This window comes from Columba livia, chromosome 4 (assembly GCF_036013475.1).
Source record: "Columba livia isolate bColLiv1 breed racing homer chromosome 4, bColLiv1.pat.W.v2, whole genome shotgun sequence".
In the NCBI taxonomy this organism is placed as follows: domain Eukaryota; kingdom Metazoa; phylum Chordata; class Aves; order Columbiformes; family Columbidae; genus Columba; species Columba livia.
The window spans coordinates 74,162,912-74,190,576 of record NC_088605.1 but is presented as its reverse complement, the minus strand read 5'-3'; the positions used below and the strand labels follow the sequence as shown (position 1 = coordinate 74,190,576).

The 27,665-nt window shown below is 43.4% G+C and overlaps 2 protein-coding genes across 3 annotated transcripts; one reads left to right on the top strand and one right to left on the bottom strand.

The window, feature by feature from the left end:
- Positions 1-374: 374 nt before the first annotated feature.
- DAPP1 (dual adaptor of phosphotyrosine and 3-phosphoinositides 1) lies at positions 375-19,269 on the top strand. The gene is made up of 9 exons (XM_005515240.3): positions 375-533; positions 6,007-6,129; positions 9,470-9,603; positions 13,186-13,316; positions 14,805-14,852; positions 15,077-15,139; positions 16,909-16,994; positions 17,563-17,650; positions 18,061-19,269. Exons 1-9 carry the CDS (start codon positions 472-474, stop codon positions 18,109-18,111), a joined length of 786 nt encoding a protein of 261 aa, XP_005515297.1. The 5' UTR covers positions 375-471; the 3' UTR covers positions 18,112-19,269.
- Positions 19,172-25,479, bottom strand: LAMTOR3 (late endosomal/lysosomal adaptor, MAPK and MTOR activator 3). Of its 2 annotated transcripts, none has more exons than XM_065062357.1 (7): positions 25,331-25,479; positions 25,131-25,177; positions 24,984-25,018; positions 24,300-24,358; positions 23,284-23,417; positions 22,214-22,277; positions 19,172-21,095 (listed from the first exon to the last, which is right to left on the bottom strand). In XM_065062357.1, exons 2-7 carry the CDS (start codon positions 25,137-25,139, stop codon positions 21,022-21,024), a joined length of 375 nt encoding a protein of 124 aa, XP_064918429.1. In that variant the 5' UTR covers positions 25,140-25,177; positions 25,331-25,479; the 3' UTR covers positions 19,172-21,021. The 2 variants fall into 2 exon arrangements, with proteins under 2 accessions (XP_064918429.1, XP_064918430.1); XM_065062358.1 differs by having other exon boundaries at positions 25,393-25,441.
- Between the last annotated feature and the right edge of the window lie 2,186 nt (positions 25,480-27,665).

Below are 27,665 nucleotides of genomic sequence, written 5' to 3'. Positions count from 1 at the left end.
GTCAGGGACTGGAACAGGCTGCCCAGGGCAGTGGTGGAATCACCATCCCTGGAGGGGTTTAAAAGGCGTTTAGACGAGGCTCTTAGGGACATGGGTTAGTGCTGGAGTTCGGTTTGGTCATGGTTGGACTCGATGACCCTGAGGGTCTCTTCCAACCCAAATGATTCTGTTGTTAATTGTTCAGGGAATAATGCATTTCCAGTACGGGAGACACACACGGCACACACCGGGCACCCCCAGCTTCCCTGGGGGGCTCTCGCCAGCGCTGCTGAATGGCCCCGAGGATCCCCCCGGTCAGTTCTCTTCCTCCCCCCGGCAGCGATGCGGGGCGGCCCCTCCCGGGGCGGTGCGGTCGGTCCCGCTGCCACCGCCCCGTCCTCTCCCTCACTTCCTCAGCGGCCCGCGGGGGCGGCCGCCGGCAGCCGGCGTCCCTCGGCGGGGCGGGGACCGGGACGAGAACCGGGGGGGACCATGAGCCAGCGCCGGGAGCCGTGTCCCGCCGAGCCGCCGGGAGAGGAGCTGGAGGCGCTCGGGTAAGCGGCGGTCGGGGGTCATAACACCGGGGAGTCCCTGCGCGAAGTAGCCGGGCTGCCCGATGGGGCAGGAGATGCTAGTTCTTGATGATTCTATGAAATGAAACGAAGTGTAAGATAAACTGGGGTTTGTTTTAACGAGGCCACTGAAGGGCTCTGTGAGCCCAGGACGGGGTGCAGCCCCTCGGGGAAGCCCAGCGACTGGCCCCTGCGGTGTGTTTGAGAGGCCGGCAGGCTCCTGTGCACAGAGGATGCTGCGGATGGGTCGGAGAAATAAATTCTTCCTGAAAAGGGCTGTCAAGCATTGGAACAGGTTGCACAGGGCAGTGCTGGAGTCACCATCCCTGAAGGGGCTTAAAAGCCATTTAGACAAGGTTCTTAAGGACATGGCTTAGTGCTAGAGTTCGGTTATGGTTGGACTCTATGATCCCAAGTTTCTATTCCAACTGAAACAGCTCTGTGATTCTATGAAATTAGAGCTCAGGCAGGCGTTTCAAATGTAGTGGACCGTTAGAGGGCTACAGCTTCCCCCAGAGAAGCTCTGCCATGTTGAAACCTCCTGAGTTGTGTGTCCCGGGTTGTGCCGTGTTGTTTACCTGCCTCTCAAGGCATCACCAAACCCAGAGCTTGTCCTCAGAGCTGCACTGTCCCCTTGGCCATCTCCCCACAGAGATCTCCCACATCCCAGCTGTGATAAGGGTATTGCCCTCACTCAAAAGCAAAACCCGAGGAGCGAAAGAAGGAAGGCCGAAGGTTTCAACAGAACTCGTTCCCCATCCAGTGTGACTTGTGCATTGCCTGCCAGTTAGCTTTGGGTTTTATAGGAGGAAGGTTTGGGTCGTGTTCTCGCCGGCAGCATTGCCATGGGTGAGGAGAAACACGGGCTGGAGGAGCAGCAGAGGTGGCACTGGGATGCCAGGGAGGGAATGGTCGGTGGCAGCCAAGCGAAGGGGAGACAAAGCATAAGAAAGGATAGTGAAGATACTGGAAAAGCAAAGTGTCTCTGATGTAATTTCTGCATTCAAAAAGAATAAATACAAAATTAAATGTTTATTGGTTCCTGAGTACTTACAGATAAGGACCAAATCATGGGGAGCAAAGCAGGGGGTGTGATTAATTCACTTAGTGAAGAAATTGGAGTGTAACAGAGAGACTTGAAATTAGTATCTCCACACTGCTGATATTTTCCCATATTTAGAAGAACCTGTTATTTAAGTGCCTGTTTCTGAAGCATATAACAAATATGAAATGGAAGTAATTTTGCAATGGTACCAAGTGGCCATCATATACTTTTCTTTTACATCTGTAAGATAACACTCATCCTAAAAAAGTATCTGGGGGGTGGGGGGGGAAGGGGAAGAGCTGCAGCTGCTGTAGGAAGGATGATTCCCAATTCCCAGACTTTTATTCATTTAGACTATAGAGTCTGAGTTGATTTATGCCGGTAACCTGTGCTTATAAACAGCCTCCCTGGTTGGCAAGGAGTTCAACCTCATAGATGATCTTGTAGGACTGCAGCTTGACGTGGTGCCTGGTGTGGTACCAGTACAGATGAGAAGGCTACAAACATGCATTTTTTAAAGCTGTCACTTCTTTATTTTAATTACACTTGTATTGAAAACCCACACTTTTCACCCTGCCACAAAATACTAAGCATCTCCGTCAGTTGAGTTAAACGCACTAAAGAAGAATAAGAAATGCCAAGCACAGATTTCCTTCAGATTATTAAACAAACAATTATTTTTGGCTAATAATAAAGCCACTTTTTTTTTTTCCAATAGAAGTCCTGACACACCAAACATCCTGGTAGCAGAGTCTAAAAGATCTCTTAATGTAAATACTTCCTTGGCTGTGAGAAGTCAGTGTGTCACTTTCCTGCCCGTAACATTCAATTCTTAGCCACCACAATGTTGCTTTTACCCTAAACTTAGTCCCTGGTGCTATCACAGTGCTGAGTTTCCCTTAGACCTGACACAGTATCTAGCACAACTGAGACCGATTCTGGTGAGGAATATATGTCATTGCCACAGTAAAGACCAACAGTCAAGTATCATTCAAATGAGCAGCTTTGACCTTCACATTCCTTTGGGGAGGAATCCAAAACAGGTTATTTTAGAGCTTCTGCTTTACTGTTCAAAAATTAAAGTAGCTAAAGGTTTGAAGAAGTGTAAAATGGGAAGTGCTGCTTTACTTTTAAGAGAAAGGAGAGTGGGTAGCAGGATATCCTTGTAGTTTACTCAGAAAACTGGTCATCAAAACAGAAAGTTGACTGCAATGTAGATGGGCATACAGCATAAAAAACTCCCTGCTGGGTACCTGACCTGGTATTTGCTGGGCTGTTCTAGATTAATACTCCTATAATTAAACTGAGAATATCAGAGCTGGAGGAAGGGAGAAGAGGAAAAGAAAAAGTCAATGGATACAAACCGCAGCTTTATTTTACCCTGCTCTAGAGATATCCCATGTGTCACAGGAAAAACGATCAAGAAATAACATTTGAGCATCCCACTTACCATTGGGATTACACAGTCACTGAAAGATCTAGACATATCTACAGATGTTTCTCAGATTGGATTGTTTTTCTCCAGAGCCTCAGTATTTGTAAGGATGAACTTTTTGACCTTTTACATCACAACAAAGGAAATCAAGAGTGATGGGTTTGGCATTGCTTAAAAAAACCCAATCAAACAACAAAAAACCCCAACAAAACACAGGAAACAAACCAAACACAACCAAACCAACCAAACACAACCAAACCCCAATCAACTCACCTCCCCAAACCAAACCAAACAACAACCAAAAAACCCAAGCTATTTTGTTCAGTCTGAAGCGGCTTATATTTATTTTGAGAGTTTGGGTGGTCAATCAAGAGTTCAAAGTGGAAATTCACATTCTCTCAGCTTCCTTGTCAATGTGTTTATAGGTGGAACTAGTGGCTAGCAAAAAGCTAGATCAAAATCAGAACACGTTGTTAAAAATGCGTTACCTCATTCATTAACTTCTTCCCTAAATCTACAAAAATACTTAAAAAGGGGGCACTGAAGTTTCTCAAAGGAGACACAATCATCTTAGCCTAAAGGAAAAGGACATTGTGAATCTTCTTTGAGGGTCTCTCTGGCTATTTCTGAGGCCAAATATTTTCCCAATCATATTATTGCTGTTACTGCTCTAAGGACACCCTGCCCACTGCAGTGGCTGGTCACACATAACCTGAGTTTGGGGAATTCCAATCTGCAATTCACTCTATTTGCACAAGAGACGAGAATGTGGAATATCCCGTCATACGAGTGGTTACGGGCTGGTCTGGTAACACGGCTTCTGTCCCAACATCAGTGATGCTGTTTGTCTTTTGGAGGTGAGAGCGATGGGGCAAGAGGAAACAAGTTTTTGTAACCTCTTTCCTTTCGCAGTTGAAGTGGTTTTTGTCATCCCTTGCAGCACAGTTTTTACCTTCCTCCAGCTCCAGGTTTGACAATACACTGACAGATGGTATTTGGTAAGACTGGACGATACATGTTATGCTTAGTTTTAGCAAGAGAAGAGAAATTAGACCACAGGCCTAGACCAGATGGTGATAAAACTGGAGAACTGAGGAACTGATGTGACTGGGACAGGGCAAATTATCATAAGAATGTTTTTCTTTCATCTATGTTTCTCATGGCAACAAGGGCAAAGTTACAACAGCTAGAAAGCGGGCAAAAGAAATGGGTGGAAATCAGAACAAAGGCAGCTGAAAGAAGGGAGTGAGAAAATGGAAGTGAAAAGCAGAAGCTGAACTAGTGAAAGCCAACAGTTAGAAGACATGAAATTTGAGACTGGATACACCAATGTTACTTCCTCATAGTTCTATTTATAAATTATTTTTCCTGTGAAATGACACCCTTGTATTTCAACAAAGTACTTTGCATAGGTGTATGCTTAAGCGTTTCAGTGTGACACATTGATAGGACGTCTGATAAACAACAATTTTGGTTGCATGCCACCTATCTTGGCATTCTCACCCTTTTGTTGGTTCTCTCGACCTCTGTTGGGTTGTGTGCCATTAAAAATGTTGCTAAAACTTCATTTTTCCCTAATGAAAAAGAGCCCTTTGTGACTTCCAGATGATAGGTAACACTTCCAGGGTTTGATATTGGGGAAAAAAGTAAAAATGAAATAACACAAACAAACAAACCACCCACCAGAAGCCTTGACAGATCTGATCCAAGATCCAGCATGCTGAGAACAGAGAACTAGGGAGGCTATTTTGTAGGGTCAGTTTTGGAATAAAGCACATAAAAATCATTGTGTCCAGCCAAATGAAATAAGTCAGTGCTTTGTTCGTCACTCCACCAAACAGTGCAGTGCATTTCTCCTTCAAATTAAGATGCGAATACATCCTTGAGGCTCAGTGTTATTCAGAGCAGTTATTTACCCTGGGTGGTTTTCTTATGGTGGTAGATGTTGGAAGGTTTTGCATCCTTTTTTTTTTTAATATTAAAAAAAATATCTACCACAATGAGTTTAATTTTCTTACACTTTGAAACTATATATCACTCAACATTCATCCTCGGGTTAACCATAGATGAGTGTTTGTGTTCCTTGTGCATTCGGATACTTTTTAAAAGTTAATCCACCTGACGCCAGCTGCAGGTTTATTCACCAGCTCCTATTTATATAGGCAGAAATGTTTTGCAAAATATCCGTGTGGTTTCTTTGTCAACAGCATTAGCAGAAACAGTTGCCATACCTAAGGGCTGTCTGATCTGCAGGCGACATGGAAATGAAGTTTCATTAACGTTTTTCTTTGAAGGATCTTGAATTGTTAAAGAAAAGAACAAATGAACACTCTGAAAAGCAGGAAAAATAGCGTGGTCCTTCCACAACACAAACACGCTTACAAGTATAGGACAGAGAGATCTAATGTAATTCAGGACAAAGTCAAAGCGCCAAGAATGGATGACAGCAATTATCAACTCTGAAACTGAGATTGCTAGTCTAATCAGCTATACGGAACCAAAAAAGGGGAGCATGCGGGGTTTTTTTAATAGGAATGAGTGCAGATCTTAACAGTGCACGTGAACTGAGTTCGGGAAACACAGAGTTTGAGAGGAGTTTGCCCCAAAAGAGGAAACGTAGCAAAGTGTGTAGATATGTCAGGAAGTAAAGATTCTGAAAATAGGCAAATGATCCTGTATACCACCCCAAATTGCTTTAACCTTATCAGCAGAGACCTGGGTAAATTGTTGCTTTTGCAAGGGTTTTTTTTAGATAGAGCAAAATGTCAGCTGTTTGCACACAACTTCATAGTTAAAACCAATAAATAATAGTTTTCTGAGCTTGTCAAAAGGAGTGTGCTGAACGGGGTAGAGTTCTGTGCAACGTGCATGTGCCTGTGAGAAGGATGGTAACTCAAAATCACAGCAGCGTTAGCAGTGGAAACCGCCGGTCAAGAGCTGAGCTAATGATGCTTTAACACCTTGTGTCTTCCCAGCTGGTACCACGGTAACCTCACTCGACACGCAGCAGAAGCGCTGCTGCTTTCCAATGGGCAGGATGGAAGCTATCTCTTGAGGAAGAGCAATGAAAGAGAAGACTTGTACTCCCTCTCTGTACGGTATGGTGTGCAAACAAGTCAGTTTATCTAACGGTTTTAAACTCTTCACTTACTCTCAGTTTGTCTCACGCATTGAGATGACGTGCAGATTTCTTACTAGGGCTTGAACTGTTTTAAAACATACTCCTAATGATATAACACAGCTGAATGTTTTTTTGTTAGAAGAGAAATAAAATTGATTTGGTTTGGAAATTGCTCTCATTTTTGCAAACTATGAGTTAATCTTGCTGGCAAAAACCATAATTCGATGGGTCTCCTGTAGATGTTCAGTCTGCATGGTAAAAACCTGTACACCAGTTACAAGAGTTTAAGAAACAGTTGATGGGAATAGAGAAGTTTTATGATGAGTGTTGTAGTAAATATACCAGTTAATAGGCAAAAACTTCACCGGTTTCTGGATCACTGTATAGGAACCGTCATCCGAGGGACAATACAATGTTTTCCTGGATTATTTTACTCCTCAGTTTTGAGCTAAGACTCGGTTTTAGCCAGTAACACACAACTAGTTCAAACAACATCTCCCAAGATATCAGGCCCTTGAAGTCATCAGAATTACAGCAATTTACATCCGATCAGGATGCAGACATTTTGGAGCACAGGTAGCCTATAGGCCTGGGCACTCACCACTCAATCACATTCAAGGAATTTCCCAAGAAGCCACAATATTTTAGAGAGACCATACAAAAGGTGCTTGGATTGAGGTAACCAGCCCTAAATACATTTTTAGCCTTTGGTAACTGTATGAGATATTAAGCCCCTTCAATGAAAGTTAAAGCTAGTGCCTTTAAGCCCATTTCTGCCTCAAACTGAACAATTAGTGACCACAGCTCAGCTGAATCCCCATAACTTCTTCAGCTAAAGTCACTTTGATGAATATAATGGTGGTAGTTATTCAATGCCTTAATAGATGGTAACACAGCATACGCCCTTGAAATTGTGACTTTCTGCATGGTCGGTACCAGGAGCTGTTATAATTTGGAAGTGTAATCACTTGGAAACTGAGGAAAATGCAATTTGCATGTACCCTGTTATAAAAGGCAAACATGACTCACTTCACTTATCTCTGATAGAAGACCCAGGAGCAAGTGTGCCCGTACATACACTGCTGAAATTATTACCGTTATAGATAGCCATTCATACAAGGAGCTTGGGGGGTGCCTGGTAGATCTGTAGGTGATGTTACAAAATAAGTATTCAGAGTAGCAATGACTGAATTGAATGCAAGTCTTGGGAAAGAGAGTAGTCGCATTTATAAGTAATAGTATTCTGTTAAAAAAATATATATATTTATATATTTATATTTTATATATATTTAAAATGAATCATTGTTTTTCTGGTTAATATTTTTGACTGTAAAATGTAACTGAATATTATTTAATCTACCTCTAACAATTAAAAAAAAAAAATAATCTGTCTTGAAGGCAGTTGCCAAGGGCAATCAGGAAACAATCCATTGTAATAAAACAAAATGTGAAGAGCTGTTCTCTTAATAGGAAACAAAAGCTAAAGTGTTAGTTAATGAGAATAAATTTGCTGCTTTAACAAATTCTAGCCTTAGAAGACCTGGCAAAGACCTACAGGCCAATTCCAGTCTTTAGTTTGGTTCCCCATGTAGGAACAAGAGTCACTTTCTGCATTACCATGTGAACTGAACGTCCCAAACTGGAGTTTGATCTTTTATTCTCTTACAGAAATTTCTGGTGAAGCTGCTCCCTTGAAATACTGAATTAGGTTTTAAAATGTTTTAATAATTTGCTACTGTTCTCTTAAGTTTTCCTTTCAATTTTTTTGACTAATATTGAAACTTCATTTTGGAATAAGTCACTCAGTTTTGTTCTGATACATTTTTGTGTAAAGCCTAATTTTAGCAGTTGTTTTCTTTCCTGAAATTCTACAGCTTTACTTTCTGCCCCACAAGGAACTTCAGTCATTACTATAGGGTTTTTTTAAAGGCAACAGTGCTCAGAGACATCCCTTGAGGGTTTCATTGACAGCTGCAGAGAGATGACACATTGCCTGAAATCCCCTCCCCAGCTGCATTAGGCAACTTTAAAAAGGAACTGGGAAATGGAGTAGAAGTTGCTCTCATTGCAACATGGTGTTTCCCATGAAATTAAATGAAGAGATGAAAACCCTGCGGCAAAGTCACATCAGCTATTTTGCACCTGGTTTACACATGCGGGAGGTTGACGGAGGCATGTTCTATTATACAATATCATGAGTACTACATGATGTATACTTGAGTACTGTTGAAATACGTGTTTGAAATGATAATCTCTTGTGGAAGTGACAATAATCATAGAATCATTTTGGTTGGAAGAGACCCTCAAGATCAGAGTCCAACCATAACCCAACTCCAGCACTAAACCATGTCCCTAAGAACCTTGTCTAAATGCCTTTTAAACCCCTCCAGGGATGGTGACTCCACCACTGCCCTGGGCAGCCTGTTCCAACGCCTGTCAACCCTTTCCATGAATAATTTTTCCCTAATATCCAATCTAAACCTCCCCTAGAATGAAAGAGACACTATAAACACCTTTCTTCACTATATTTTCAGTATATTTGCTACATACACTTTCCCTGAGACAAGATTTTCTCTGGACTGTTTTGGGTGCTAGTAATATTAACAGAAGTAACGTTTTCACAGGAGAGATACTTGCACTTCACCAACTTCTGAAATCTAAATAATTCCTCGTCCAGGAAGCGAGTCCTTGCACACTTCTCTAAATACCATCAGCTCTCACAAACAGGTGCTGCTACTTCCCTGACAGAAAAAGAACCAAAAAGGACCCTGGTTCATATTGGACAGTGCCCACCATAGAGGAACCATTCGCCAGAGATGAGCAGACAAATCCTAAAGCCTTACGTATCTAAACTTAGGTTATTAAATCTCCATTTGTGTGCAAAAAGGAGGCAGCCTATTTTTGAAAGAGAAACAGAAGACATTTTTAATGAGAACAAAAGACACATACAGAGTAATACAGATGCACTATCAAGACTAAGGGCTAGTAAGCAAAGGGATATCATCCTGCTTAGACACAGGGCTGCAAACCTCATTTGTAAGTCTTTTTGCTGATAGCCGCAAGAATTAAGTTAAATTGACCTTTCTAGGCTTCCATCATCTCGTATCTGTAAAGCAACAATCAGATTTTTCTTAATAAACCCAAGTCTCAGATGTGTTGAGTATTAGTGAGGGGCAGTAATAGCAGCAGTACTTCTGCTAGGACAGAGATTTTCAGCCTGTGATCTGGGCCAGATTTGCCATAGTGGAAGCTGCTATTTAAGGACTGTACACGCCAAATGCCTTGACAAATTTTCCTTTTTTGTTTGTGTGTTTTAGGGGAAAAGATTCCGTGAAACACTTCCACGTTGAACACATAGGAACCTCATTCAAGTTTGGATTTAATGAATTTTCTAGCTTGAAGGAATTAGTCATGCATTTTGCAAATCAGCCTTTAATTGGCAGCGAAACAGGTAAGGAGAGCCATACGTTTGTATGAACATATTTGTAGTCGTGCTTCACACAGGTCTAAGGATCTTCCCATGTATTATCAGGTAGATTTACCACTGAAGTGTTCACCCTCAGGAATTCACATTTGTATTAAACTCAATTATCTAAGACATTCCTCTTCAAAAACTCTTTCGAGTATTCTGAAGACAAACTACATGTAAGCTTACTGGGTTTTTGCTAATTGGGGCATGAGCTCCTTTTGATTTCTCAGGGTGAGAGAAAGAAGCATTTCAAAATACACATGTACTGGGAGGGAGTGCAACCTTCTCAACAAGGGCAAAACCAAAGCAGGGTGTTCAGTATGGAAATACACGTTCAACTATGAAGCTGAAATCCCCCCAATGAGATAAATGGAAAAGAGACTTGAAATCGTTTAGCTCCACTATTCTTCATCCAATGAAGAAGTCTACAGTGGTAGGGGATGTGCCCTGTATTACCTCTCCCTTTCTGTCTACAGTAGATCAACCTACTGGTACCATCTGCCATCACAGGGGTTTGTCTTGTTTTTAAGAAAAAGGAAAGCACAGGCTGCTTTAGCAGTCAATGTGCTACCTCAATTAAGAGTCAAAAGATTAAACTTGGTTTGTGCAAATGTGTTGAACACCACCAGACCGGAATCCCCGGAGAAACAGAAGTATATAACCATGACAACACCAGTTTCAGGTTTAGCTTCAAATGTTAAGAGTTGAAGATGCATCAGCACAAGTTAGCGCCAAAAACTTCAGTATCCTGTGTAGAGAGTATATGCAAATAACTCATAGAGTAGTAGTAATTATGTATGCAAGTGAGCAGTTAAATAATAGTTGGTACATGCAATAACTAATGTATGTCACACACTAAATATGCACCAGTGCTCTTGTAACGCAAGCATTAAATTCAAGGTTTGCTTTGCAATTTTTTTTCCCTGTCAAGAAAACCACAGCGGCACACTCAGTATGGCACTTGTATCTTTCAAATCATTCTCTTTTTAAGTTGCTTTTAAGAGCGTTTCAAACACAGAGTTGCTTACATGCATCTTTTGCACAGCAAGCTATTTTTCCTGTGAAATCAGACATGCACCCCCAGGCCTAACGCTGTGAAGATTACGGTTGACATATAAAACTCGTATTTCCCCATTCCTTCGCTGCATGTGTTGCAGACATTAGTACTCAAGGCATTGGTGTTATGTGACCTCTGTGGACAGGATCAACACTGCTGAATGATGGGCTCACTTGTCGCCTTAAAGCTCCCTAATCAGATTCTGCTGGCTCTGTGAAACCTCTTTAAGTTGGATGTGGTACAGAACAAGAAAAGCCGTTCAAACATCACATCAAGAAACCTCCTGCCCTCCCTTACCGTGGATAGCAGTAGAGAGGAAGACACAGAGACCCACAAGACAGAATATATAATGGTTTCCACTATTTTCCATTTAAGTTCTGTCTCACTGGAGCCAGTTTTGTGTCTGAAGAGACACACCAGACATTGATCAGCACTTGGAACACACAGCAAACTGGTCTATGGGGCACAGTGGTTCCTTCTTACTGGGACAGCTGCAGGTTTGTGCTTCAAGCCCAACAAACCGTGTCTCACTACAGCTTCATTTGACACTCCAAATGGCTACGTGGCCTTGCATCTATTTTTCTGCAGAGTAATACGCACACTTCCTTCTGAAACACAGATAATTCAAAGGAAATTGTGGCCACTGTGTTCTGCAAGATATAACAGCTTATTGAACAGCCAAGCTGAATCTAGTCAGTAACAAGGTTGAAGCAATATACTATCATATTTCTATATTTCTATCTTTTTTCAAAGTGACACAGCCAACGTGTCATTTTTACATGTTTGCTTTCTTGTTTTTTACCTAAAATATTTTGAAAATGTATAAAAACTTTAAGTCATTACCCAGACCAAAAAAGCCAAAGTCACTTGAAGCTAACATTTCCAGCAATGGGACTGATTGTCGTTCTTCCTTAAAAATAGATATCACACAAAAATGTGCAAGAATAATATTGCTACAGCGCAGCTTTTACTAGTTCTTTTTTTAGTTATCAAATGATTCTATAAAAGTATCTTTTGTGGAGAAAAAACATGGAGAACTTGCTAGGAAACAAATATTGTACAAAATGTTGAACTAGTTCTGCAACAGGGCTCTTTGTGCATGGTGTACAGATGATGCTACTCTGATTCTTTGCAACAGCTTGAGAGTAGTTTGTGTAGACTGGTGATGGGAGTTCTCAGTTTCATTTTAAAGGATAAAGCATTTTTTTCTGCAAGGCCAGAGAGAATTAAACTGATTTTGACTTTTCGCCGACTGCCAGTTGAATAGATCGCCTTTGCATACACCCCCGGTGCCTGCAAACAGATCTCAGTTGGGTACTTCAAATACAACTTTTCCACTTCCCTTTGTCCCCCTTGCCATTACAAACTATACTTTAAACGTTATTTCGCTTTTAAATTACTCAGTCAGCTGCAGGTTTCAAATCCAAGTTCTTACCAATTCTATCATCCCTTCTCTTTGAAGAGCTGACAATGTCAGCGTAAAATGCAAATGGAGCCGTGTCTGCTGTGGCGTGACTTTATTTTTAAAGAGTGACGTTAGATGCTGTAGCAATTACTGTCTTAAGAAGGTTCTTCGCTATTGTGAATAGCGTAATAGATTCACTGTTGAGAATCATGCAGAGAAGGTGCAATAAACACGACCTTTTTTTGGAGAAAAAGGAAAAGCTATAATCAAAATGTTATTAACTGGAAAGATCTATGGTAAAACAGTTAAAGGTGGTGGCAATGTGTGCTTGCTGTTGGGAAGTCTGCATCCGAAGCTCTGACAGATTAAGTGATTTACACAGCAAACAGTGGGTTGTTGGTCTGCATTTCAGCTCTAACTGTGAAAACCGTGGTTGAATTTGTTCTGCATTACCTACTTACTCCCAACTGGAAAGCAGGTTCAAGCAGGACATGACACTTGCCTTTAAGGGTTGTCTAATGGTCCTGTTCTGTTGTTGTCTTGATTTTTCACCACTTACCATGCATTGCAGAAGGGGTTTAATTAGGCACTGCTTAGAAGTAGTGAAGAGGGTTTTCAGTCTTGTTTTCAGAGATGTAAGAACAAATTGACCCCTGCTGTGCAGGGGTAAGGGAATTAGGCAAGGTACAAGTGTCCCAGCCATTGAGGATGCTGAGCAACACAACAGAGCCGAGAAAGTGACACTGGGCAAATGAATCCAACTCTGCGGTTTGTGTGGTGGATTTTTGTAGAAAATACCCTTCACAGAGTGTAACCTATTAATATGATACATGTTAGAAATAGTCATCTAGTTTTATCAGGACGGCAGAGTAATTTAGAGCATCTCATTGTTTTCTGGGATGGATGTGGCCCAAGTCCTGCCCCTTTAGAAGGAAAACACCTTACAGGGAGTGTCACAGAGATCCTGAGGAGTTTAACACCTTTCCCTAGAATTAAAAAGGTACAAGAGCTAAAGCTAATCCTTTACAAACAGGCAACTACTACCAGTTATTTTCTAAGACTGTCTTGCCAGATGATTCAACCCTGCTCCTTTTCTCTGCAGGAACCTTAATTGTATTGAAGCATCCCTACCCGCGGAAAGTGGAAGAACCTTCCATTTACGAGTCCGTCCGAGTTCACACGGCAATGCAGACGGGAAGGACAGAAAGCGATCTTGTTCCAAACGCTCCCTCAGTAAGTTGTGTTCTGGTGTGAGAGGTGCTTCTCTAGGCCCAAGTTTAGTATGATTATTGGAATAACAGCAGTAATTCATCCCTTTATGTGTTCGTAAACACACAGAGTGTTGCACAGCAAGCCCTTGTTTTTCCAAGCATCCTTTACAGCCAGTGGGAAGTCTCTCCCTTGCCCCCCACAGGTGAGGGTTACACTAAATAGCAAAATTAAAGCTACGGAATTTGCCACATTTTGTCTCACTCAGTGAATATGAGGATTAGTTGACAGGAAACGGACAGTAGTCTTGACAAACTCATTATTTATTAGGGGTTTTTTTGTAGTCTTTTTGATTTGGTGAAATTGTTGTGCCCAGATAGCAAAATACAGCATCCTTCCTAACTGCAAAGGAAAGAAGGAAAGTGCACCTGAATTTCTAAGTCAGTTTAAAAGTGATATTTTGAAAAAAAAATTAAATTAAATTAAAAAAAATATATACATACACATATATATTAAAAGATGTGCAAGACAGGCAGAGAAGCATTTGGCAAATGAAACTCCAACTGAAGCATGGTACAACCAAGTTAATGACAGTACCTATATCCCAATAGATACATTACTCAAAAGGGTTTTTTGGGCATTTTCACATTTGGACTTCATTACTTCAGACTCACCTCGAAGCTGGAGATGGCATTGCTGTATTCCGACACAGACTTACACCCACAACAGAGCAAAATGACGGAGAAGACCCTCCAACCTTTCAGCCCTAGTGGTTCTGAGCCCAGTGAAAAGCTGTGTCACGTTAAACACTACACCGTACTGGTGCAAGAAACAAGAGAACATCTTCATATCCATTTGGGCCACCTGCTCTGACATCTGTGACTCACTCAGACAGTAATCAGAGACTTTAAACCCCCAGTAATTCATATCTAAGCGAGTCAGGTGGTGTGTCCAGAACAGCATTGCTCAGAACAGAAAGTTTTAATGACATACTCTATTTTTAGAGAAAAAGAGGAAGAGTTACATTAATATGGGTTAATGAAGTTGATAAAAGAACATCCTCTATGTCTCTCTTCATGGCCAAGTTCCACTTCAATTTCCAAAGGAACTCTGCTCCCACATACAACCAATAAAAAGGCAATAGTTTATCAAGAGCAAGTAGCAATTAACTTGGGAAGAATTTGGTTTTCAGAGGTCATCAGCCTCACAATTAAGTCTTTACACAGAGCTTCAGCGAGTATCTGAGAATTCATAAGGCCACTCATAGGGCAGAGAAACAGTTCAAAACCCAATTTCTCAATATTCAGGCCATCAGCTTGCCTGGGAGGCATGGTCTGAGAGATTGACTTCAGTGGTGGACCCATCCACACTGAGTGACAACAAGGCACGGGGCCACAAGAAGGTTCCCCCAGAACAGGCTGCTCTTCCATCTTAGGGGTGTGGGCAAAGGGGGGGACGTGGGAAATAGAAGCAGAACTCAGTCTCTAACCCGCATCCCTTGTTACTTCACAGCTTGGCACAAAAGAAGGATATTTGATAAAACAAGGCAAAATAGTCAAGGTAAGGAAAACTCTTGCTCCTTCCACTTTTCCATCACCCGCAGAAGACACAGACAGTGCAGAGCTGAAGTAGCTCCACCTGCAGAGGGGAACAGTGTGTGTTTGGGCAACAACAAAGCACAACTGTAAACCAGAACATGTCAACAGCTTTAAAGGTTTTTCTTTCCTCAGAGACATCACACTAAATTCTCACAGGACAATTACCATCTGTTCTTGCTCTTTCAGAACTGGAAGACGAGGTGGTTTACACTGCATAGGAATGAACTTAAGTATTTCAAAGACCAGACAGTAAGTAGCAAACATCAGTTCTACTCTTAAAACCTCTACAGAGGCAGCTGCAGCCTCCTCATATCTCTGGCTTCTTGCAGCCACATCACAGCTTCCCAAGCTAAAGCTCCCACTCTGTCAGAGGGGTCGTACCTTTCCAATAAAGTCAGGGCTTTGCTGATGACTTCAACAAGAGGAAGTTTTACAGTTGGAAAACATTTACTGTACTCTGTCAGTCTCACCTACTTGATACGGTTGTTGTTAACAGTGTGGTTTTGGTTGCTTTGTTCCATGGATTTTAAGCTACCAGCACAACACAGCTTTCAGCAGCACCTTTGACACACGACCTAACAAGACAGCAGCGCTACTAAAACATTGCAAAATATACTACTAGTATTTGCAGAATTACTTGATTGCATCCTTTATTTCAAGTGATCACACAGCATACATGGAAAACCATTCAATTAAACACAGCTGCCATCCTGGCACTCTGTCATAGATTAACCTGCTGCATTGGGGGAAAACAGCGTGTCCTTGCAGTTGCTGTTCCATTTCTGTCTTAAACTTAAACAAATAAATACATCTAGAGTTTCCCCACCCTTGCAATACCTCCAGTTCAGGTTCCTTTATAAACACAGCCAAACTGTTTACCTCTGCCAAATCCTGTTTCAAGTCTCTAACACATTCTAATACAACAACATACACAACTGCCCTCTTTCACCAAATATCACCGTTTATAAACAGTAGTTACATGATCTTCCATCAGTTTTCATTTCATTTCAAGTTTCTGGGATAACATTTCAAAGGGCAGCTATCAAAACATTTGGGCAGCATTTGTGACTTACCAGGCAAGAAGGTGTCTTTGTTGGGAACACAGCCGCCTCCTCTGGTGTTTCCTGGCACTGCGGTTGTTGCTGTGGGGTTGCAGATACCAACAGATGCGCAACGTGGTGGCCATGAGATGGCATTTGTTAGCACACCCCAGCACAAGTGGCTTTCCTCTGGTGTGGTGGCTGTGAGTTATACACTACACCAGAGGAAAACATCAGGAGAGGGGAGAAGACACCAGGTGCCTCCAAACACCTGATGAAGGACCATGGGAACAGCTGAGAGTATTTGGGCAGAAAACGAGCTGTTCTGCTTCAGCTGCCTCCTCTGAGGTGCTCAAGAGTGCAAGGCTGAGAGGAACAAATCAAAGGAGGACCCTCACACTTCAGGGAAAAGCAAAATTTTAAGGGAGAGGTGTTGTAGTCAAACACACTTTACATCCCTGCACCTGAGCACTCTTGGACCTGTCCCAGGAGTCAGATGAATACACACCACTCATACAGCCAGGCTCATCGCTCCCACTTCAGCCCCATTTGCCACTACCCAGCTTCATCCTTTTAAAGCACTTGGGAATTAATTAAATGTCCAACAGCTGGCTAGGCCACATAAGACCTATAACCATCCCCTTGTCTCCTCAACATGATTCCAGATTTGCTGCTGTGTCAGTTACATTTGAATGTATTGACCCTACCCTCAACAGTCTGCATCCAGCTCCAACTTTCCTGCAGTAGAGATCTCCTCTATTGTTTGTCCAGATCTGAACCTGGCTTTTTTATATATTTAGCTCAATTCACCTCATGTCAGTGCTGATGTTACGTTTGCTAGTTTGGATTTATGTCATTAACAGCTATTGTGCCTATCTATGCCTGGAAAAACCTAGTGTGCCTCTAGAAGCATTGAACTGAACCAGCCTTTTCTTCTATTTTCATTTGTTCCCGTGTTAAAACCGTTTTATTTCCAAGGCCACAGAACCGATTCGAGCACTTGACTTAACTGAATGCTCAGCTGTGCAATTCGACTATTCCCAGGAAAGAGTCAATTGTTTCTGGTGAGTTGCTGAGCTTTTTCCACCTCACTGGAAAGGTCAGAATAGCCAGGGAAGTTTGCAGTGTAATGACTGGACACTTCTGAAAGCTGCCCTGCAACCCTGATGTTCCTCTAAATCACAAGCCTCTTTCTGTCAACCAGCCTCTGTCGTTTCTGCATGGCTTTGCCAAATTACTGCTGGCAAACGAGTGCTTTCTTGGCAGGGAAGGTGCAGGTCTATATGTAGTGGGCATTTCTTTTCCTAATTCTGTAAGCACGTATAATCATCCCCTAGACCCGTGGAACTTAGGTACGTTCCAGTTCCCAGTTCAGACATGGCTACGGGTCACACAGTAACCACTTCTGTGCCCAAATGTGGGTCTTTTGTCCATATGGGACTCGGGCAGCACATCCCTGAGCTGTGAGTGACTGTAAACCATTCTTGCCTGTAAACCTGGCGACTGAACAGGAGCGCAGCCTCCCTGCCCTGTCCAAACAACTGTTGGTGCAGGCCAGCTGCGTTGAGCTTTAGGAAGAGCTACTGCTTTCTTCTAGCAATATAATGAATATTTTTAATTGTTTACTTACAGTTTAGTGTTCCCGCTAAGGACATACTACCTGTGCGCGAAAACTGGAATAGAAGCTGATGAGTGGATTAAAATATTGCGATGGAAACTGGTGAGTGACGTGCACCCTCGGTGCAGCCATCATCAACCCCCCAACGCTGCAGCTCCCAAGCGCTACAGTTCTCCTTGTCTGCAAGAAGGGAAAAATTGTTCTGGAACATGTAGATTTGCTTAATGTATAAACCAGCAAATGCACTTCAGCATTTTTAGGATGCACTTTTAGCGTATATTCATCATGAAGAAGAATTGGCTTCCATCTTTAAGGATGTCATTGTGTAGATGGTAAACAAGGTGGAACATCAGCACAGACCGCATGTGTCAGGTCACGGAGGAAACAATGAGAAGACAATGTAAAGGCTTGAAAGCATTGCTTCCTTAAAAATACTGGTATTTGGGTTGGTCGTACTTGCCCACATCCACATGCCTGCAGACAAACAGTAACGGATTGTCTTTCTGTTCTAGGCGCAAATACGGAAGCAAGTGGAGCAGCGTAACTCCGCTGTCAGTTCCTAGCCGTGCCCGCAGCGCCTCTGCTCCTCTTTGCCAAGGGGAGGGCATTGCTTACAAGAGGACGGTTTCCAATGTCCCCAGTACTCACGGTGGGCACACGTGCGTGTGGATACTGCACACGGACACTTGCTTGCAGCTCTGCACACAAAGGATTCGTACAGCTGAGCGCTCCCGGGCTGTCGAGTCACACATGGAGACAGTTTCAAAATCAGCGTTGGTTTGATATGCGTGGTCTATGTCTGCAGTGCACTCTTGATTCAAACAGCTGTTCACTCATCGCAGAAGTAGCCACTGTTTAAAACTTTCGTGGTTATTCAGAGCACTCTTGATAACTTATTGCAGGCTCCATCACAACTAACCATTAGCAGAGTAGTCTGTAACCTTGACCCTGTTGTTTAAAACCAGTCCTTCCTGGAAACATTAAATATTCCTTTTGTACTACCTGTTTAGGCTCCAAACCCAAAGAAAAATGACAGCAGTAATTACATCTTTGTAAACAATATCTATGTTACAATCCAGAGAGTATTTCAAGGCCCTTTTCAAGGTGATGGATGAGTAACGGTTCTGGTCACGTATGTTTTTTACAGTTCAGAATTATACCGCAGTGATGGCTACAAATGAACAGTTGTTTCAAACAGCATCTATAGGTAACGGTGAGCGGCACCACACGAGCACAGTTGCTTACAAACTAGGAACAGGCACCTGCTTCCCAGCACACATGTGACAGATCTGCCACTGGACTCCAAGGGTGGGTGACAGGGCTCTGCAGAAGCCTTTGCCTGTGGCAGCCACCAGCGTTGTTCACAGCTTTACAAGTTGGGCCCCTTACAGTCCCCCTTGAAAATGGGCTGAATTTTGTACTTTTTTGCCACGCAGAGAACTCAAAATGAGGTTTTGTCCAGAACTACGTTCCAGAATTAAGCGCTGCTTGCTTTATATTAAACAAGTAACAGAAAAGCACCACATAAAGATGTGGCAGGGCAGTGTCCAAGAGATGCCTTTACTGTGAGAAGGCTGAAGAGGAGAAAGGGTAAAACATACTGGAAGAAAAGAAGAACACAGATTTGAACATAAGAATAGCATTTTATTTCAACTTCAAAATATTTGTAAATATTTTTTTTATACAGACTGTTTTCTGAATAAAATGTCATTATAAAACTACCTAATGTGTTCGACATTCCTGTTAAAGCTTTGTCCTCCTTTCTCCCTTAAAGAAGTGGTTTAACAAACTGGCATCTCATTTAATTAAAAAGCTTTGATGAGTTTGTGTGAGAGAGAGGCAAGATAAAGGGAAGAGAGAGACTATATTCTCCAACAGCATCACTCTCCTATGAAAACGGCTTGGAAATGGAGCTCCAAGTGTAACCACAAAAGCAGCCTTCCCTTTTTCACAAGAACAGGCTGTGCTACCAAATACTAGAAGCAAGTTCAGCACACGGTGTCAGGAACTGAAGCCATCAATAGAAAGTGTGTTTGGCTGCTCTAGGAGGCAGAGTCAGACCAAGGCGTTGAACGGAGGCTCAGCAGGAGCAGGCCTTAGCTGGAACATGAACACGTTTTACCAGAAATACACACAGAAGCTCCTTGGGGCTCAGTTTCCAGCTGCTTCCGTAGTGACCAGCAACAAAACTGAACCCAGGAGCTTATTCAAAGGAATACAGGTTGACTGACAAATTTTAATTTCTGAGGGAGCTTCTGAGCCAAGAATTCCCAGTCCTTATTTTCAGCACCACCTTCTCTCCTCATCCTGCCCGATGCTGAAGGTGGTCAAGGTGTAAGCAAGGGAGGATGATGCCCTCTTTCCCAGCCTGAGGCACAAACCTGCCACGAGCTCTTCCTTCCACCAGCAGTGCTTGGTTTTAGCGCTGGATGTCTACACTGGAGGCATCACGAGGGGAATGTGGAAGGGAACGAGGTGGGGCAGGCAAGGAACAGCGGATCGCAGCCAGCACTAACCTCTGCACCAACACGGGACTCTGTGTCCTTATCCCCCAACCAAGGGACGCGCTGGTTGGTTTTCAGCCTGCAAACTCCTGGATTTTGTACATTTACAAACACTGAGGCCTGTTCTCGCCACAGAAAAGCTGAAGTGCAGCAGAGTACTACAGTGCAACAGAAGACTGAACCAGGATCTGTCATTTAAAAATACTGTATTTTATTTATATTTATTTACTTAGGAAAACCTAAGGGTAAATGAGCTGAGAGTGTCACCAGTGATGAACCCACACAAAGACTATGAGACATGAGATCTTCACAACCGTATTACGCAAAAAACCCATGAAGAAGTGAGACATTTATTGGGTGCTTTTTTCTGGGCATCAGGAAAACCCCTAAAGCAACAGCTTTCATAGAAATAGTTTTCTTCTTAATGGAAGCAGGATGCAGCTAGCATCCAGAGTAGTAGCGTTGCCTCGCCAAAGTATCACCCACGTAAGAAAGCTGAGATATTTATTGATTGTACCAACACATCACTGCTTGTAAACTTGCTCTCACAATACTCCTTCAACCACATCTTTCAGAACACCATACAACCCATCTGCTTTCCGACATGTAGTGGTAGCTGGCCTGAGGATAAAGCCCACGCGTGCCTGGTTCCCTGTAAAGCAAGAGATCTGTGGGTTGCTCGTGTGAGCATCGTGCACATCTGGCTCAGCTGGCTGAGCTAAACTCCATGGGAGCTATGCCGGTGGTCTCTCCAGTACTGCACAATACAAGAAGCATGGCCTAAAGTAACATCCACCTACAACACACTAGTAGATCATTTCAGATTCAGTACTATGTACAATTTACTCTTACTTAGTATACTAAGGAGCTGTGGTATTTCTTCCGAGACGTGTTATTTGACTGAGGATTATTGAATCTTTCTGTCCACTGGGCTGCAGAGGGATGCTGCACTCTGGCTAGACCATCAGGTTAAGAAACTTCAACAACCTGCCTCAGTTCTTCAAATAGGGGCGTGAGCTCCTTCTCCAAACTCACAATCAGCCCTGGAAAGAGAGAAGAGACAACATCCCATGAAACGACATGACCAAGAAGCCTCTCTCCAAACCACACCGCTCCCTCTCCTTCCAAGTCATGGGCAGAGCTCTCCAAAACACAAAGTCTTTCACTTGAGCTTCTCACCCTCCACGGGAGGAGCAGCTGAGGCTGCTCAGCCTGGAGAACGGGAGCTGAGGGGAGACCTGATCGCTGTCTGCAACTGCCTGAAAGGAGGTTGGAGCATGGACGGGGTTGGGCTCTTCTCCCAGGTGATGGGACAAAAGGAAATGGCCTCAAGTTGCGCCAGGGAAGGTTTAGATTGGATATTAGGAAAAATTCTTCATGGAAAAGGTTGTCAGGCATTGGAACAGGCTGCTCAGGGCAGCAGTGGAGTCACCATCCCTGGAAGGGTTTAAAAGGCGTTTAGAAGAGGTTCTTAGGGACATGGGTTAGTGCTGAGTTCAGTTACATTATGGTTGGACTCAATGATCCTGAGGGTCTCTTCCAACTGAAATGATTCTGTGATTCTGTGAGTGGTGGGCAGCGCCCTGAAGGAGGGTGCCTGCAGCCCCCAGCACCACCACAGGCACAGCCCAGTAACGCAGTTCCCCTCCACGCTGCTGCTTGCTTCCACTATTGCTCCGCTGCTTCCTGCAGCTGCTGAGGCCCACAGAGCTGTGTGAGAATCAAATCCCTTTTGCTCCAACTCTCACTAACCAACGCCCTCAACCAGCAAGCCCAGGTGCCCTGGTGAAGGATTTCCCCACCCCACAGAACTGAGAATCTGCATGTTACTGCAGAACATAACTCGGAACTGACAGAAAGAGACCAAACAACTGGTTTGTACAGTACAACAACTGCTGGTGCAGTGAACACTCACACAGCAAAGGGTAAGGTTAAACACATGAGAAATATATCTCTAACAGAACAACTTCAGCAAGTCACCTAAAAAAATCTATGAATTTTCACTCACACTTTCCCTTCTCCCCTTCACAATACACTGACAAAATTCATAGCAGGAGCAAAGTTAATATTCCTTGACGTAAATTTGGGCAATTGATTTTCAATTATTTAAACACCCGGGTATTAAAATACTGCACTATTTAAAATATGCATTAACACATACCAGTATTGGCGTTGCTGCTGGCAATGAAGCTTACTACCAAAGGTAAGCGATTGAACTGCACCACCTGCAAGGAGAGAGAACAGTGTTCAGCCAGCGGCTAACACATGTTGGATGTCAGAGCTCCAGCACACAAATTCATCCCTTCCAATCCCTAACACTCTGTGGTTCTGTGACTTCTCTGTGTTATCGACTTCATAAAGTTCAGAGTTAAAAACACCAGGAGAACTCACACCACAGTACAGGGAGCTGCATGTGGAAAGCCTGGTGTTTCCCTCTGCCCTGTGTCCTGCAGCATCATTCACCTGCAATCACTCCAGAACACCCTGTGGAGAGCATGGTAACGAGAGGGCAGGCAGGTTTTGTCGCTTTAAAATGCTATTCTGTGTACAGCAGTACCTCTTCTTCCACTAACAGGAAACTGGAACCTCGAGCATGACAATAAGCTGTTAACACCAAGAGAAGCAAAGCAACGTACTCAATGTGTGTCAACTAACTCATTCACCCATTTGTTTCCCAAACAAAACCAGATACTGTGGACTAAGCAGTTGGCCAGTTTACTGCAGTCATAATAAAAAGATCTCAAGACCCCTAGAACTTGATAAGGAGAAGAAACTTAGTAGACGGTGGATTTCGGGACACAAATAACCAGTTTGTAAAAAATGTGAGTGGTATTTCAAAGCTTTCTTACCTCAAAGTCATACTAACAGCAAGAGGAGCAATGAAATAGGCTGCATGTGCTTATTTAAATTTAGATGTCACTAATTACAAACAATATTGTCTGTAAGAGAACATAAACCCTTTGTAACATCCTGAAGACCATATGAGCAGTACCTGCTGCAAATTCCTGATTACCACCTGTTCATAAAAGTTCACCCTTTTCAACCAGTACATCTCTGTTTTGAGAAATGTAAGAGATGCTTGACAAATAGTGCAAAAGTTTAGCTTGGCCATGTAAGCAATATAAGAACTAGAACAAAAATACTTCAATAGCAGTGAAGTGGAAATCCAGCAGAGTTTAAGTCACCTCTCCCTTGCTCAGGAACAGCTCAGGCTACATGGAAGTTACTCACCTGGTACGTATTGTAATAGCAGATGATGCTTTTGTTTTTAGAAAGTCCTAGTTTACTGCCCTGATCTGTGGCAAGGGCAAAGGTGGACAGAAAGCCAGGTCGCAGTGCATGTTCTGGAGCGTTATCATTGGCAACTGGAATAAAACAAGAAGGTATTTTTACAAGATATGTCTGGCTGTATCACAGCTCCTTATCCAGCTCAGTGCTGGTGCCGGGGAACCATAACACATCTTACACACTTCCGCAACAAGTACAGGACAATCTTCATGAGCTATGCATCACTTAATACTCTGTACACAACTAGTGCTCATTATCCCAGCGTTCTCCCTAGCACACATAAGAAACAGGCTTTTCCTTTAGGATATTCAGCCTGTGCTGAAGGCACTTTGGTTCTGTGGCCTTTGCTCTTCATACCAGCTCCAGCTTTTGAATTCATTGCTGTCACCACGTCCCCTGAATGAAAACAGGTGAGGATGTGCAAGTTCTGCTAGGTGTTTAAATACTTTGGGACATTAAAAAAAACCCTCCAAGACTTGAACCAGTAGTCTTCAGTACTCTTAAACTAGTTTACCCACAATGTTAAAACATCTTAAACAAAGACTGCAGAGATAGGATAAAAATTACAGTACCAAAAAGGAAAAAAACCCCCAAAGTATAAAAGTTGGATGCAACTGCTTCTGAGTACAGACCAGCCAAGTCAACACAATACTGATAAGCTCTCTCTAGGACTTTGTATCAGGCTGCAAGTGACCTGAAGATGCAACCAGTCCAACACTATTCACCAAGGAAAACTTGTCACCTGCAATTATTGAGGACACTGCATGCACACAAATACAGGGATAAATTCAAAGAGATACAGAGCCAACTATTGAACTTAAAATAGAAATCTAATTTAATTCCTCAGCTTCGGATATTCAGCTATTGGGCGTAACCAGAGAAGATTCTGTTGTACATGTCCACCCTCTGCTGTTCAATCAGGATTTCGGTCGCAGGGCACAGTAAGAAGTCGAAGTTACCTTTGATAACAGGGACGCCGTCTCTATCTGAGACCACAATAGCGTGAAGACCTTCAACACTGCAAAAAACGGGGAGACCGTTTTAAAACCAGAATAACTCGTAGCAAAGATTATTTTGAACAAATAATTAAAGGCAGGGGGGGAATATGGAAAATGTGATGTGTTCACTGAGTTAATATTTTACTGAAATGGACTTGTACTGTTTGGTATAGGTGGTTTCTTGGAGCAGTAGAAAAAGAAATATACAATAAGAGTATAGAAAAATAGATAGAAAAATAGAAGAGATACACAGAAATATAGAAGAAAAGATAGAAGAAATATATAGAAATATAGAAGAGATATAGAAAAACACACGGAACTTTCCACTTCAGAAAGAACTACTAATCAAATGTAATTTCTCAAGGAAGAGCCTTTGATGGTTGTTCTCACTTAACAAGCGCCCGGCTGGCTGTATTCACACACACGCCCGGTCCGTGGCTGTTTGAGGGGATGATCCCGGATGACCAGCCGTGTCAGGAGGGATGTTTTGCTCACTCCCCATGGCGGAACTTCAGTCCTTCCCAAAGGAGCCCCTGCCAGGCTGAGCTGCCTTCACCTCCAGCTCGTTTAATCAACAAAAAGAGCCGCCCCCCCCCCCAAAAAGCCCGACGAGCCGGGCAGGCCCCGCCGCCCCGCACCACTGACCTCGGCAGCTTCTTGTACAGAAACCTCTTCAGGTCCTGCGGGCAGAGACGGCGGCTCGTTACGCGTTCCCGCAGCGGGCGGCTCCCCCTTCCCGCCGCCCCGGCCTCCCCACAGGCCTCCGCCCGCGCCCCAAGCCCCCGCACTTACATCGGCCATGGCTGGGGCCTTGCCGGCGCTCCGCCACCTCCGCGGGCCTGCGAGACGAGAGGGCGCCCGGTCAGCGGCCCCTCGAAGGAGGGGAAAGGCGTAGTGTTGGGGGGCGCCTCCCCCCGCCTAGCCGCAGTGGTACAAGCCACCCCCACCCGCCCCAGGAAGGGAGAACGGTTGGGGCGAGACCACCGTCGTACCTGATGGGGGGGGGGGTGGGGGGGGAAGTCGCTACCCAGAGCCCGCAACCCTGAGCGCCCACCCGCACGGCTCCGCCGCTTCCCCTTTAAGCCTCTGTCACATGACAGCGCAGCCCGGCCGGACCCGGAAGCGCTTCCCCGCCCCGCCCGGTTGGTCACTGGGCCGGTTTTAAAGCCGGTTTAAAACCCGATTTAAAACCTGATTCTGACGAGCCCGTCACGGCGCTTTTCGTCTAAACACATGGTGAGCAGCTGAAAGCTTTGCTTAAGCAGCAGTCTGAGGGGCAACCTTGGCCGATTTATTAAAATACCCCCTACCACGCACACAAAAAATGTTTAAAAATGCAACTGTAAAAGAAAATAAATTGTAGGTGTGATGCTCAGTGATGGATTTTACTTGTTTCCCTGCGACACCGGCTAAAAGCCGTGCAGAGGTACCTGTGAGGTGGCTGCTGTATTCCTGATATTAAAGGGAATTTTGTCTCCGGTTCCAGGATGGATAACAACTAAATGTATCTTATTATTTCTAAAAATACAAACTTAATCGTGTTTAACATAAGCATCAACTTATTTTAACGATAACTTCACCTGAAGAAAGGTCATCCGAGAAGATTCAAGAGCTCCAACCTCTTCAATTAGCATCTTCCTCACAAGAACATTTGCACTGGACTTCCCAGCAGATTCTTTCAATGAAACCAGGGGAAACAATGACATTTTTGAAGAAAAAAGCCTTCAGACTATCCCAAGTATCAATCCCAAGGAGAGAAAAACCCACGTGGAACATTTAGACAATGTTTTCAGGCCATATTTGGAGCAGGTTAATCTTTATACTACAGGAAATAACAACATTCTGCATCTCACTTTTAAACTCCTGGGATGTCTGTGTTGCCATAGGATGCAGCTATAACTGCGGTATTTGTTTGTAGAGATCCTGACAGCAGTTGAACCAACAGCTCCATTATACATTATACACCCTTTTTCTTCTTAACTAAATATCACCTGCAAGCTCAGACTCATTTCTGAATGAGGTCTACGTCCTTGTGAAAGCCTTGGAATAATTTTCTTCTATCAAGAAGACACAGGAGTACCAATATGTACTTTGATAGTTTGCTTTCATTAGTATAATTACAATACATTCTGGACAGTTACAAAATCCAGGGAATCACGTTTTCTCCATAAATTTCTACTGCAAACTTCAAACAATTGGGTGCCTTTCCATCACTTCTTCACCTTTTCCCCCGTGAGCTTTGTAAGGACATCCAGTACAGCAAGCTGGTTTGTTTTGTTTCAGCAGCTTTCAGCTCATTCACCAGGCTTTGATGTCCACCCTGAACGCTGGTTTAGCTGCTCAACTCTCGTGTTGCGCCAATTCAATCGAGGACAGTTCCGAAAAGGTATGAATGCAAAAGGATTTCCTGGGTCACTTGAAGTGTTTAGTGCATTGCTAAAGTCAAACCCTGCTCTAAATTAGCAGCAGTTCCAATGAAGTCAGTCGAGTATTTAAAATTTCAATTCAGGAGGAGAATTTGGCTTCACATAAACCGATAGTGTTGTTCAAAGACAGCAGTTTTCTCAAGCAAAAAAACACCACTCGTATTACACGCCGCCCGGCATTCTCAAACACAAGAAACATTCTCCTGTTAAAACGTAAAAACATCAGCTACTGAACCTAAAAACATTTTTAACCCACTTTTGATGGAGTACATTGTACTCAGCCGCCTCAGAACACCTTTGCACCGGCAGGCGTGGCTACGTACCAGTTACGTGACCTCGCAGGTGCGTTTGCTCCTTCCTCGGAGATCAGTGCAGCAAAGTTCTGGTCCAGAGAAGCGCACACCCCCAGCGCCGGACTATGATCCCGAGGAGCGCACTGCGGACTAGCAAAGCATTTAAACAGCTGGCAAAAAGGCACATAGTCCTTAGCAATATCTCCCTGTTCCGCTTATGGTGCCCATTGATTGGGACTTAGCTTGAAATGAGTATGAAAGTGGAAGCCTCTCAGGAAAACAAAATATTAGGTTGCCTTTTCTTTGTTGAGCTTTAAGATTTTACTATTGCATGTTTTCCTCTGCCTTTCCAGCGAAAATTAAGGAAGCTATGGATGCATGTCAGCCATACGTATGGACTTACTACTACTGGAATACCAAACGGTAGAGCTGCTGTGAACTGTTTCAAGTACTAAAAGCAATGCATATACTGGTCTGTACAGCATGTGCAAATATTTACTTTGAAAGGAGATCAGTGTAGTTCTTAGTCTTCTCAGCATTGCTTAGAAACGCTAAAAACTACAACAGCGAACTGCTACTCTACACCAGATCAATATACCCAAACAAAT